Source organism: Melanotaenia boesemani, chromosome 2 (assembly GCF_017639745.1).
Source record: "Melanotaenia boesemani isolate fMelBoe1 chromosome 2, fMelBoe1.pri, whole genome shotgun sequence".
Taxonomy (NCBI): domain Eukaryota; kingdom Metazoa; phylum Chordata; class Actinopteri; order Atheriniformes; family Melanotaeniidae; genus Melanotaenia; species Melanotaenia boesemani.
In genome coordinates, this window is record NC_055683.1 from 16,292,793 (window position 1) to 16,306,796 (window position 14,004).

The following is a 14,004-nucleotide window of genomic DNA, read 5'->3' on the forward strand; positions in this document are numbered from 1 at the left end:
GCCTTTGTTAGACATGATAAATATCGGCTAGGCTTGTTACCAAACTCGTATAGCCTCTGCTTGGAAAAGAGAATAGCACTTTTAGCCTGCTGAGTTAGCAAAGCATTTAAAGCGGCTTGTACAGCGCACTTGTCCTGCAATAATAATGGATCAAATGATGTAGTCAACACTCTCTTAATATCCTGCAATTTCTTTTCAAGCTTTTGTTGTTGCTCCAGCTGCTTTCTCTTTTTGGAGGCAGAGTAGCCAATGACCAAGCCCCTGATGAATGCCTTAGACGTTTCCCATAGTAAGGAGGGATTATCGCTAGACTGTGAGTTGATGTCAAAGAAGATTTTAAACTCTCTGATAAAATATGATAAAAATGTATCATCTTTCAGAAGACGCATATCGAACCTCCACTGCCTACTCCTCGTAGAAGTACCAGAGGCAAACAGTTCTAGATAAAGCATTGCATGATCGCTAACCACAATATTTCCAATTTCGCAGGAAGAGACCTGATGTATATGGGACTTGGGAATGAAAAAATAGTCGATATTTGTGGCATTTGTGAGGAGGAGAGTAAAAAGTGAACTCTTTGTTAGTGGGATGAAGAGTCCGCCAAATATCAGCCAGGCCCATTTCAGCACAGATGGCAGACAGGACATTGGCTTTCTTGGTTAAAGACAGGCCTCGGGTAGGATATCTATCCACCAATGGATTGAGTAAGCAGTTAAAGTCACCTCCCACCAGGGAAGTGGTGGAGGGTAATTCAATGAATTCAGAGAAAGTTTTAATTAAGAAATCTGGGGGGTAATTTGGTGGGCAGTACAGGTTCATGATAGTAATTTCCTCACCCCACAAGATGCCCCTGATAATAACATATCTTCCATATTTATCCTTGACACAGGTCTCTATCTTAAAGGCGATATCCCTATTCATAAGTATGACAACACCCCTGCTACTGGTTGTAAAAGAGGCAAAATAAACCTGGCTAACCCAGCCATATCTAAGTTTCAGATGCTCATTATCATTAAGATGTGATTCCTGTAATAGCGCCCCATCCACTTTCTCCCTCCTTAACAAAGCAAGAACTTTCCTCTGTTTAATCTTTCCCCTCAGACCCCTAACATTCCATGAACAAAATTTGACCTTATTAAATGACACCATGACAGTAATTCAGATATGTGATTTCTCTGTAAGAGTGGAGTAATTCTAATACCAAGATATGCACCTCAAAACATAACATTAGACCAGTGCTAAGCCGAAAGAACATCCAAAAACACCAAACATGGAAACAAAAAATAACAAAAGACGATGAACTATAACAAACTGAAATGAGAATTTAAGGGATCTCTCCCCAGATTGTGTGGGGATCGCTTTCCTGAGGGGCACCTGGGAAAGGTGCACAAACAGCCAGCAGAGATGGCATACCCCATGGCAGGGAACTGCCCAAGCGCAATTAAACATGTAGAGTTAGGAGTAGATTTCTCTTAATGCAAAAAAGATGCCAGTTATAAACAAGGTGGGTTATAAATGATAACATCTTAAACAAAAACACAGGGCATAAACTAAGTCTTGATAAAGTTCAGTCGCATCGCTATAAACATATAACCCACCGCCTTTTATCCTCCTTCAGCCCTTGTTAGCACTGCTGGATACATACGACAGAGCCTCCGCTGGCGAGAGGAAGGTTTTCCGTGCTCCGTTGAGTGACACCTATAGCCTCGCTGGGAAAAGCATGGAGTATTCCGCACCGATTTCTCCCAGACGCTGTTTGGCCAGTGTAAATTCCTTGCGCTTTTGTAACACTGCAGCGGACAGGTCGTTGTAGAAGGAGATCCTCTTTCCATCCAGGATAATTTCGCCCTCCGCAGACTTTCACCGCACCGCCGCCATCACTTTCTGTTTATCTGGAAACGCATAGAACCTGATGATGACCGGGCGCGGCCGCTGCCCGTCCCCATGCTTGGGTGCCAGGGAGCGGTGTGCTCTTTCAAGCTTGACTCGTCCCCCTTTCATATCTATGCCGAGGAAAGTTGGAAGCCAGTGTTCAAAAAAATCTAGAGCATTATTACCCTCCATGTTTTCAGGAATATTAAAAATGCGGACATTTTTGCGCCTCCCCCTGTTTTCCAGCTTGTCGATGTGATCCGTAAGAGTTTCCTTCTCCAGGGCCCGTATACTAGCATGGAGCGGTTCGTTAGCCGTCTCTAGCTGTAGCACTCTGGCCTCTGCTTCATCTAGTCGCTCACTGGCTCTCTTCAATTCAGTCGTATGTGAGAGGACTGTTTTAGCCAGAGGGTCCAGCTTATCGTTGATCGTCGACATAAGTTTGAGCGTCATTACCTCCAGTGTTTTGGCGAGTGCAGGCTCCAGCTCGACATCACTCTCATCGTCCTGTTCACCATGTTGGGCCATGTGCATGGTAGAGTTATCAGCTAGTTGTTTGGTGGTTCTACGTTTAGGATTCTGCATCGTTTGGTGCTGTTTGGTCCAGAAATGTTCTAAAGTCATAATACTACCTCAGCACAGAAGAGAAATATGCAAACTCTAGAGAGAGTTTTCGGATATTCCTTGGGCACCTGCGGAGCTCCCAGCAAACACGTCCGTCCCCTAAGCTGCCATCACGTGACCCCCCATTACTCAGCTTTTTAAAAAAGAATTACCATGTTTAATATTTCATTTTAGATGGTTAAAATCCATTTGCATTCCTTAGCTGCTAGGCTGCACTTATGTTTTCTGGAACTAATTGACTGGAATTTAGGCCCATTATTTATTATGATTTTATTTTGTTTTTGTCATAGCAGTTTAGTCACCTGTTCTTAAATGGATAAACTGGCTGTGTTTTCTTTCTGCCATTTGTGGGAGATTAAATGTGTTTCCTTGACTTTGGGTCTTACAGGAAATTCTGGTATAATACAACAAATACACAAAAATACACAAAAAAGCACAATAAAATGAAGTAGATCAGTAGAAAAATAGAATAGATACACTTAAGGGCACTTGTGAGATGATAATATAATAATAGTAAAAGTGACAGTGTAATAATAACAGCATATGATTGTAGTAGCAATAGTATATGCTAATAATAATAATAATAATAATAATAATAATAACAATATATACACATATAATTTTTTTCCTATATATTTACCATGTTCAACGTATGCAAAGATAACTGCAATGTGATGGAAAAGGTGACAGAAAGAATTAGACCAGGTGTGTAATAATAGCTCTGACACAGGAAGGAAGACTGGGCTTTATCACAGAGACAAGTTTAGAATCTGCTGTTTGTCTTATGTGTCAATCATAATTATGGAATATCTTAGATTAAACAATGTTGTAATCAATTTAAAAAAAAATGAAGTCCTCCAACTGCAATTTTTGTTAAACTTGGTTTCAGAAGAGAGTATTGCAAACCATTGTGTAAGACAATAAGCAGGGGTACAGGAATGGTTTGCAAACCTTGATGAATTCTATTTTAGGAAAATATATAAATTTAGCAGAAAAATGTTGATAAACATTTATTTCCAGAAAGTACATTACACAGACAATGCCCTTTTCATATCAATTCTGTTTAAATATTGGCTTCCTATTAATGGTTATCACTCTATTATTCCATAAAGTGGAAGCATGGGAGAAAAGCTATTTAATGGTGCCTACAAATGACTCAAAATCTAATACTCTAATACTTCATTTTTCATATTATTTTACCAAATGTAAAAAAAAGGAAAATAAATAAATGAAATTAGCCTTTTCTTATATTGATATCTGAAATGAATAGTATGTAGCTACCACTGATTTATATGTCTCCTAGTGGCAGGGACCACTCATCACAGTGGTCCGGACCACTGATGTAGTACCCCCTGGTGGCAGGGACCACTCATTACAGTGGTCTGGACCAGACCACTGTTTTCGCAACAACCCCTACTGAAAATGAAGGTGTTTTACGCTGGCTGTGCTGCGTTCACAGCCCCGTGGGTAATTGAAATCCCCTGCGATCAGAGTAATGTGCTCTCTCGATTGAGAAATGCGCTCTCCAGGGTATTTGGTACGCTCATCAAGGTATTTGGCAGCGATGTAACACAACAGAAACCAAAGAGAAAACTTCCTGCTTAAACTGGTGCCAGATGGAGGAGGATTTGTGACATGCTCTACTATACGTACAATATGCAGTGAAACGTAAACCCAGTCACTTCCAGACTGCAAATATCAGATCTGGGGTACACATCCCACAGAGAGCACAATTCAGATCTGTTTTGGAAATGTGGATTCAATAAAATGTGGACAGGAAGTCCAGTACTATACTGGGAAATGACCAGTATGGGTGGTGTTCATCTGTTGCTGCAGGACACAATAAAACCAGAAATGAGTCTTGCAGCCAAACTGCTGGAATCAAACACTTGGAGGTTTACTTTTATAAAATGAAAGATGAGCTAATTCAGTCACAAGGATGGAAATTTCAACGTACAATCAGTACATGAAGTTTATTCAGCAGCTACACAAACAAAGGTTTTCACTGGAAAGAAAAACACTAACAGTAAAATTCTGAAAGAAGAGCTCCATTATTCGTATTTTTAAAAGCCTTTACTTCATCAGTTCATTAAACTGACAACCTTCTGTTCACATTTTCACCAGCAGAGGGAGACAAATAACCATCAATGAAGACTCGGCTGCCTTCATTCACATATTACTTCAAATAGAGCTGAACTAAACATGGATAAATATATATATATATACATATTATATATACTGCCCTTAAGTGTATCTATTCTATTTTTCTACTTATCTACTTCATTTTATTGTGCTTTTTTGTGTAATATATAGTAAAGTTTATATCCATGTGCCGTCATTATGCTTTTGTAGGTCGTTTTTAATGCCAGCTCTTCTTCTGATCTCCAAAGTATTTGTCATCTTTATGTTTTGACCTCCAGTAGTTCCCTCTCCTCCCCATGGTGGACAGCCTCCTTTTTGTTTTTGTGGTGCAGAGAGTTTACCTCTCTTTGTTATAGGGATCGGGGTGGGGGTGGGGTGGGTACTTTAGTACCTGGATTTTCTCGTTTGAGATGTACGCATTTTCCATTGATCTTGTATCACAGGAAGGGCTTCAGGGTCCTCAGTTTCCCATGTGTCTTCAAAGCTTGATTTCAAGGGAAGTACCCTTTTTTTCCTCAGTGTAATTCCATTTAGTTGTCCCACTACGAACACGTGCTGAACCTGGAGAAAATCCTCTGCTCTCCTGTGTAATTTTTAATTACACAGAAGAGGACGACTGTTTTTGTTGTGCAAAACCAGTTCTCAACAACAGCATTACTGTCCCATGTTTTCCCAAGAGCTGTCAGCATAAGACCTGTCGAAAGAGGAACAATGCCTGCATAACGCAGGAAGACATCAACAAGTGACTCACAACAATAAGGGTTTGGTAGTCCATTTTCCTCTGTGTCATCCTCCATGTCGTCTTGTAGTCATTGCCTGACAACCCATGCAAAGGGAGAAAAAAATGGGGATGATTTTGAGATGAATTTTCAAAATCAACAGGGCTTTCCTCGTCATCTGCCATGTCATCTTTGATTTGGTCAGCATTCTGTGTTTTTATTGTGTCCTTCAGTGCCAAAACTGTAAAATAAATAGCCTTCTTTGCATTTTAACCATGGTTCTCAACCATGGTTCTCCAGCAGGCTCCTCCCTGAAAGGAGGAGGGGGGTCAGAGCATGCTAACATGGACATTACATGACTCTCATACACACTTAGTTCTACATTGAGAAAGGAACAGTCCAACATCTGGACACGTCCACCTGATTGGAGCATCTCCAGACTAGAAGGAGCAGAATCAGGAAGCTGATTGATCCACACCCACACCAACAAAACTGCTTTGTGAAAGTCACTAGGGCTGCACAATTAATCTGATTTTGATTGTGGCCACGATTTTGGTGGCCGCATGAAAGTATTAAGGATGGCGACATATGACAACGTTGGAAACAGACGTACCTATTATGTATGTAAAGGACCATAAATGGGCTATTAAGCACATTGGTCTTAATTTTAAACCAACACAGATCACGGTGTTAAAAGCACCAAATAAATAAATAAATTAAAGGGAAAATTACAAGGACAAGTAAATAATTAGGTAAATTAATAAGGAGTATTAATACAAACTTAAATTAAAACATATTTTTCTAAGCTGCTTAATGGAAAAAAAAATTCCATATAGATTTGTTTATTGACCTGTTTTTTTTATTTCTGTGTTCATATTTATTTAGGCAGTTTCGGGGCTCCATACAACTTGACCTGAATGTAAAAAGAAGTCGGATCACAATTATTAAACACTTCATCTTTTCTAGATAATCAAACATTATAGAAATATTTTGACATGGCTTACTTTCCAGGTTTTGCATTCAGTTGCACATTTCCGGTCACTTTGCTGCTCTTAATAAGTTTTGTAATAAGTTTTATATATATATATATATATATATATATATAAATTCGGTCAACATTCAACCCTTCCTGCGTCTCAGATTGTTCTGGTCTTTTTTCCCTCGTGTCCTTTTCGATGGTTCTCTTGGTCGACTTCTTCTCCTTCCTGGTACTGGATCATTCTGGACCCTCAGTCTGATAAATCAAACCAAATAAAAATGGCTTCAGTTTTACATTCAGATGGAGGATTTCACGGAGAAATTCAGCTGCGCCATGACGACCTGAGACAAAGGTAAAGTAAACCCAGAGATGCGTTTACTGACCCAATTAGAAATACAACACATGGCAGTCGGTTCTGTTGGAGTTGAACTGCTCAGAACTGCTGGGTGTTTCCACATAAGATAGAAACCTGATCCTGGACCTGAATCTGAAACCCTGAAAGCTTTTAGTTCTGGTTCGAGCTTCTTGGCTGGAAATTCAAACCAGCCCTTAAACTGTATTTATATATATATATATATATATATATATATATTAAAATATTAAAATCACAAATTTAAATAAAATGGGGGAATTTAGAACATATTTATTTTTCATTAAACATCAAATATTTTCACAAAGTCTATAATAATTTTAATTAAAACAAACATAAAATTTTTACATGAAAGATTTTAATGATTTGAATCATGATTTTGAATTCTTTAAATTCTACATTTCAAGTAGAAAATCAAACAGTTGTGGTGAAAAATGAAGCAAAACATTAAATTTCTTATATGAAAATGATTCTTCAATTCAACATGGGAAAATGTCAGAAAGTCCAAATAAAGCCTGAATAACACAGAGCTGAGTACCAGTTAACACTTCTATTGTATATTGTATTCGTTGTAATTTACTAGGGAAAAAAGATAGGAGATGAGGATGGTGTGAAAAGCAGGTCTGATTTCCTGAGAGGAGCAAACAAAGGACAATTGGAAAAAGGCTGAGGGGAATTTCTGACAAACTGAAAGCAGAAATGGTCAAGTGCTGTTACCTCTGGGTAAACTAACAATGTGGTGATGACTGGAAGGCCACAAGCAATTATAAATACTGCTTCTGATTTCAGATAAGGTGCAGGTAAAGATTCTGGTTGCCAGGGAAACAGAGGCACGGCCACCACAGCCACACACATGAGAGCAGTGACATGAACCAAAACATATTTGTAAAATCATAAAAATGTGTATTATCATAAATCATAAAATTCTGTTAATTGGTTCCTCCTGACTCCACAAAGCTAGAAGAAATCTCGAACAAAACTCAAACTAAAGCTTGGGACTAAAGGTTAAAGGACTGGAAGAGGAAGAAGTTTTCAAGGAATAATTTAGAAGACTTTCACACAGAAACTAATTAAATCTAAGAATCTCAAAAGATATTTCTGAGTGAAAGAGACACATATGTGCAGACTGAACTATTTGTTCACCTGTAAGAGTTTCTCTGCTGCGATCAGACTCTTTAGACTCAACACAAAGACACCCAGGAACCAGACCTGGACCAGACTCCAAATCCAGCATAGAGAGGATGAGTGAATGTGGTGGTGAAGGTGTGGAGGTGGATCAGTGAGTCAGAGGAGACTCTGTAGAAGGACAGAGAGCCAGCAGGACAGTCCACATACACTGCTACTCTGTTAGAGACAGAGGGGGAGAAGGAGGAGGAGGAGGAAGAGGAGGAGGAGGAGGAGGAGGAGATGGGTGTTTCTCTGTCATTGTGCCAGACAGAGTAACCTTCATAGTCAGAGCATCTCAGACTCCAGGACTGATCACTATATCCAAACCTACAGTATCTGATGTCTCCTCTCCTTCTGATTTCACTGTAACTCACTGATATAAAAACACCTCCTCTCCATTCAACCTCCCAGTAGCAGCGACCAGTCAGAACATTTTCACACAGAAGCTGAGGAATCCAGTTAAATCTGTCTCGATGATCAGGATATGACTGAAGCTCCTTCACATGTGTCGCCTTCCTGTTGTTGTCAGACAGTTTGAGGTTTCTGTTCACTGTGTTCATGTTGATTGTGAGTGGACAGGAATCTGATGGAGAACAAACACAATCCAGCTGCAGTTATTGATCTATTGACACTTTGATGCTGACTGATGAATGAGTGATGGGACAGTGTGAAGAATGTTGAATGTGATGAATCCAATGAAAAACAGACTTACACTTCCTCAGACTTGGTCTCAACCATCGTTCTCCAGCAGGCTCCACCCTGAAAGAAGAAGGGGGGTCAGAGCATGCTAACATGGACATGACTTGGCTTTCATACACACTTTGTTCTACACTGAGAAAGGAACAGTTCAACATCTGGACACGTCCACCTGATTGGATCATCTCCAGACTAGAAGGAGCAGAATCAGGAAGCTGATTGGTCCACATCCACACCAACAAAATGCTTTGTGGAAGTCACATTTTCTTCTTTCAAACATCTTCTCCTTTTCATCTCTTCACAGATGAAGAACTCTGCAGAAACTCCTGATCTAACCAGGAGCTCGGTCTGTGTACTTCGCGGCCATCCGTTTTTCGTGTTGATATTGAAAAACGAAAATCGGAAATTCATCCAATTTCCAATTTTCGTTTTGAGGAAGGTAAACAAAAAACGAGAAACGATTCATCTCCCGTTTTTCGTTTGGAAATTGGAAATTGAAAAACAAAAAACGAGCCTTTATCTGATTTTCTATTTCGGGCGTACTTTTACAGAAATCAGGAAATAAAATACGACTGTAATTCTTTTATTCAAGCTTGCTTTAACTTAAACCTGAAGTACCTTCTTCTTCTACTGCTGCTGAAACTACACTACTGCCCCATGGTGATATGTGGTTGACTTGCTGCCCACAGTTTACTGTAGATATTCGATTTAAACCGAAAACGCAAACATTGACCAAGTGATGGAGTCATTTGTACTTTTTCGTGGTGGGAGAAGAGTCAGCCTCCGAGAGGACGATATGACGGTGGAGAAAGTTTGCAGGATTTTTCAGGTGGGTAAACATGACAGAAGTCTTGAAATATTTATTGTATTATCCTTTATTGTCTTTATTTTCTTCTTTTTTGTTCCCACTTGTAAGTCGGCGGGCTGAGGAAAGTCATCTTCAGGAGCTGATAGGCAAAACTGAACAGCTGAAGGATGCTGCTGAAAGCCTCCAAGGCATCTCAGATAGCATCAAACAGCTGTCTGAGATGGCCAAAAGTAAAGTTAAGGAATTGGACATTCAGCCAGCAAAAGAGGCTTTTTCTTGCCTTGTTTGTAAAGGTATGTAGTACATATGTAACAAAGGCAGGCCTACTTGTGAAGTACAAGATATAACCTTAAGCTAATTTAGATGTGTAAATTTAAATAATCTGTTTGTTTTATTATCATTTATCTAAATAAGCATTTTATGTGTTTAAAACCTTGCAGCTACTATGGATGAGCCCACATTCAGTAGGTGTTGCTGCTCGCTGGTGGGGTGTGGAGCCTGTGTGAGGCAGTGGCTTCTAAATGCAGACCACTGCCCGAAGTGCAGAAGCCCAACTTCGAGACCAACATCCACTATGTTAAGGGTCTGGATGCTGCCTTGGCCTCCATTAAATCATTGATCAATTGATCACTTTTTTTTCTTTTACCTTTCTTGTTTAATCTGGGCCTGTTATTTATAAATGTCTGCACTTTCAATATAGTTCTGATAGCCCTGCTGTAAATTTTAATCCTACATGTGCACTTTATTTTACTGTAGCAGCTGATTGTTGTTAAAATCATCTATTATTCTTAAGTAAGTTCAATGGTTTTTCATATTTCAGGTAAGGGCTAAATATGTTTTTTTTTTTTTTTTTTTTTTTTTTTCCTGTACTGTAATTCACTGTAAAAGAAAAGATAATTCAACCCTTTTGAAGTTACTTTATTGGGAGAAAAAATCCACTCAGTAGGAATAAATGATCCATTAAAGTAATTTGCATGTTTTTGTTTTTTTTTTTTTCTCTTTTTCTCGTCTTTTATTGACTGCATACATGGACAAGGTATTGCAGAGCATCCAGAAAGGGCCTTGGGTTGTCACTGATGATGCCATCAAATAGGGCTGTGATGTTCTCAAAAGCCTCTGAAAATCGCCTAACAGCCTGTTGTCTTTCTTCATCAGTCATAAAAGGATCTGTTCCAAAACTTGAGATCCTAGTCAGGGATGAACCCTTCTCAGCATCATACCAGTCTGCTGCTACTGAGGCACAAGGAAGAAGGTTCTCAGCGAGCTTGACTGGACAGCCATCTGATGCCAAAACATTGAGGATCCCTCTCCCTGCAATATGTTATAAAATGGGCAAAAGGGACATGAGTTGCATGTTAAGGAATTAAACAGTCAGTTTCCAGTATATCAGATCATAATTGGTCATTACTGCTCGTTAGATTTGTCTTAAACTATTACGAATAAAGACAGATAAGCTAAGAGCCTAGAAGGATAGATAGATACTTTTCTCAAATAAGAAAGAAATTTACAAATGAACAAACTTTAAACAAGATAATGAACCAACATGCAAACAGTATAATTTGTTCATTCGAAAGTGTAAATATTGTAGTCTTACTACAAAATTACCCTACTGATACTGAACATACTGCATCTGCAGCATACATAATGAATGTATCTACAAAGTGACTGTAGCTACAAACAAAACGAGATAATTGCTACTATTTTAAAAAGCTTTAAATGTATTACAAACTAGATATCAGAATGATCCCCCAGGTAACATGGCGTTTTTGTTTCCTTTTGTGTTCCCACCATAGACTGTACATAGAAAATAAGATATAAAGTAGGTACCCACGCATTTGTTTATTTATTCATTCATTTTATATTCCTCTCAGCCACTGTCAGAACCGCTGCACATCGGCTGCTACCGCTTTCAGGTTAATAGTGGTTGAGAGAACGCAAAAGTATTGCGTGGTAATGCAAAAGTAATAATAATAATAATAATATTAATAATAATAAGTCGTGTTACCAGGGGGGGATCATTCGGATCTATATTATGAATTATTATATTTCATGATTATATTATATATATTATTATATATTTTGAATCAAGGGGCGACGCTCCTTACCTCAGCTGTGGCTGTAGCTACTTCAACTTGGAGTTGGTCATCACTAACGTAGCTAGAGAGACCGTGCTCCAAAATCCACCTGCGAACATTTCGCTCTGAAAGGCCTCAAATATGACCAAATTGCCTGCACAATTGTGCTGCGATTTCACTAGAAGTCATGCCATTGGTTTTCATTTCAGCAATAAAGTTGCCGTAGCCGTCTAAAGCCATGGCGATCCCAGAAAACTGTCTGGCTGGGATAAACGCGTGGCAAGTCAACCATATGACCAGGGAAGCAGGAGCAGTAGAAGAAGAAGGTACTTCAGGTTTAAGTTAAAGCAAGCTTGAATAAAAGAATTACAGTTGTATTTTATTTCCTGACTTCTGTAAAAGTACCCCCGAAATAGAAAATCAGATAAAGGCTCGTTTTTTGTTTTTCAATTTCCAATTTCCAAACGAAAAACGGGAGATGAATCGTTTCTTGTTTTTTTGTTTACCTTCCTCAAACGAAAATCGGAAATCGGATGAATTTCCGATTTTTGTTTTTCAATATCAACACGAAAAACGGATGGCCACGAAGTACACGGACCGAGCTGCATCTTCTCTCTGCCTTAAATGTCTTATTGATCAACTTCTGACAATAATATCCTCTGCAGAGCAGAGTGGCTCAGATTATTTGTTCTGACTCAGCTGGGAAATGTTAAAGTGGCTTCTTTTCCTGCACATGAAGCTAAATGACTGTCAGAGACTCTGTTTGAGGCCATGATGTGTGTGTTTGTAGATGTGATGGCTTGTTTCCTACTGACCACTAACAGCTGCTTCAACACACTGAGGATTTGTTCCCTCACATTATTACTGCAGATCTTGCTGCTGTAATTGAAGCTGATTGATCATCTGATGGATTATTGAATTAGTAATTATTGAATCAGCACCATGGGATCATCAAAGCTCTAAAGTCCTGGGTGAAGAGGAGAGGTTAGACTGCCTCTTGTGGTCAGACATGGAGCTGCAGCTACTGAAATACAGGATGTGACAGGATTCAGGAAAGTCTGTCTCATCTTCCCTCAACATCAGCTGTGAACATACTGAGTACTTTCACGTTAACCAGGAAAACTGATGTAACCATCATCACCTTCATCACAACAGACACACATTGCCATCTCCAGTCACCTCCTCCAGCACCAGCTCCAACCATTATCACATGACTGAATCAATATTATTACTGATTATTAGTCCATCCCTTTGGGACAGTAGGGCTCTACTCCACCTCCTAGTGGCTCCAGTAGGTCCTTATCATCTATTTACATCACTGATCAGCAGCACTGATACAGGAAGACTCCTGATCCAGTCTGACAGGAATCCAGTCCACTGTCAGGTCTGAAATCTTTAGGATTACGGTGCAGTTTCTGGTTAAACAAAGTACATTTAAGTCATGTGACTGTTGAGTGAATATTGACTGTAAAGTGACTAAATCTGGACAGAAATCCAGTGACTCTCTCATTCATTTTGATTCATGTCCTCATCATGAGTCCAGATTATGAAACACCAGACAGAAGCCAGACTTCAGGAGCATGAAGAAGTAAAGAACTTATGATTTCCTGTCTAACTCCTCTTTTCAGATCAGATCAGGGGCAGGGGTCCCGCTGACTGTCTCCATGATTTTGATCAGCTCTGTGCAACTAATTGAAGGAAACTGATAAATACTGCAACAACACTCATGAATCTAGAAGGAACAAGTCGTCAGGGACCAAAATACTTCCTACTCTATATGTGTCTCATCTAAATACATTTCCTGGACCATCTCTGTTCCTGAGATTTAGCATCAGGAGCCTTCAAGTTTCAAGACTCAAGATTCAAGATTCAGGATTCTTTATTTGTCATTATACAAGTGCAGGACACAGGTACAACAAACTGACTTCCAGTACAACCTGTCCAAGACTACACAGCAACAACATGTAAAGACAAACAGGATCAGGCAGACTGAGGCAGCAGCCACAGCGCGGTGCACCTATATTAGTGTTAGATATAGATGGAAAAGATAACATGAGGGGAATAAGATGAGGCTAGAGAAAAAAAAGCAGGACTGAGTGAAGGACAGACAAAATGTTTGCAGATCTTCCTCCTCTATCAGACATTGTGTGGCTGCAGCAGCCTCTCCATACCTGAGTCTGTGTGGATCCTTCAGTGCAGCCATCAGCAGCTTCACTCCTGAGTCTCCTGGATGGTTGTATCTCAGGTCCAGCTCTTTCAGATGGGAGGGGTTGGAGGTCAGAGCTGAGGCCAGAGAAGCACAGCCTTCCCCTGTGATCAGACATCCTGACAGGCTGCAGAAAACAACACATATGACAGAAACTCTGAGAGAACTGCTGTGAAACTAAAGCTGAATGTCATCAGATGTTCAGAAAAACATGTCTCACATTATTGGCTTTGTGGCTTATTTTGTTCCAAGTTTATGACTTCATGACTCAGTTTGTGACAAATGTCAAGTTTCCAGGTTTCCACAGAGATCCACCAATCATGTTTTCAGGGCAAGTTTTATCTTT

The 14,004-nt window shown here is 39.5% G+C and overlaps 1 protein-coding gene across 1 annotated transcript; it reads right to left on the bottom strand.

The window, feature by feature from the left end:
- Window positions 1–7,121: 7,121 nt before the first annotated feature.
- LOC121656959 (stonustoxin subunit alpha-like) lies at window positions 7,122–8,673 on the bottom strand. The gene is made up of 2 exons (XM_042012243.1): window positions 8,586–8,673; window positions 7,122–8,456 (listed from the first exon to the last, which is right to left on the bottom strand). Exons 1-2 carry the CDS (start codon window positions 8,671–8,673, stop codon window positions 7,888–7,890), a joined length of 657 nt encoding a protein of 218 aa, XP_041868177.1. The 3' UTR covers window positions 7,122–7,887.
- Window positions 8,674–14,004: the final 5,331 nt, after the last annotated feature.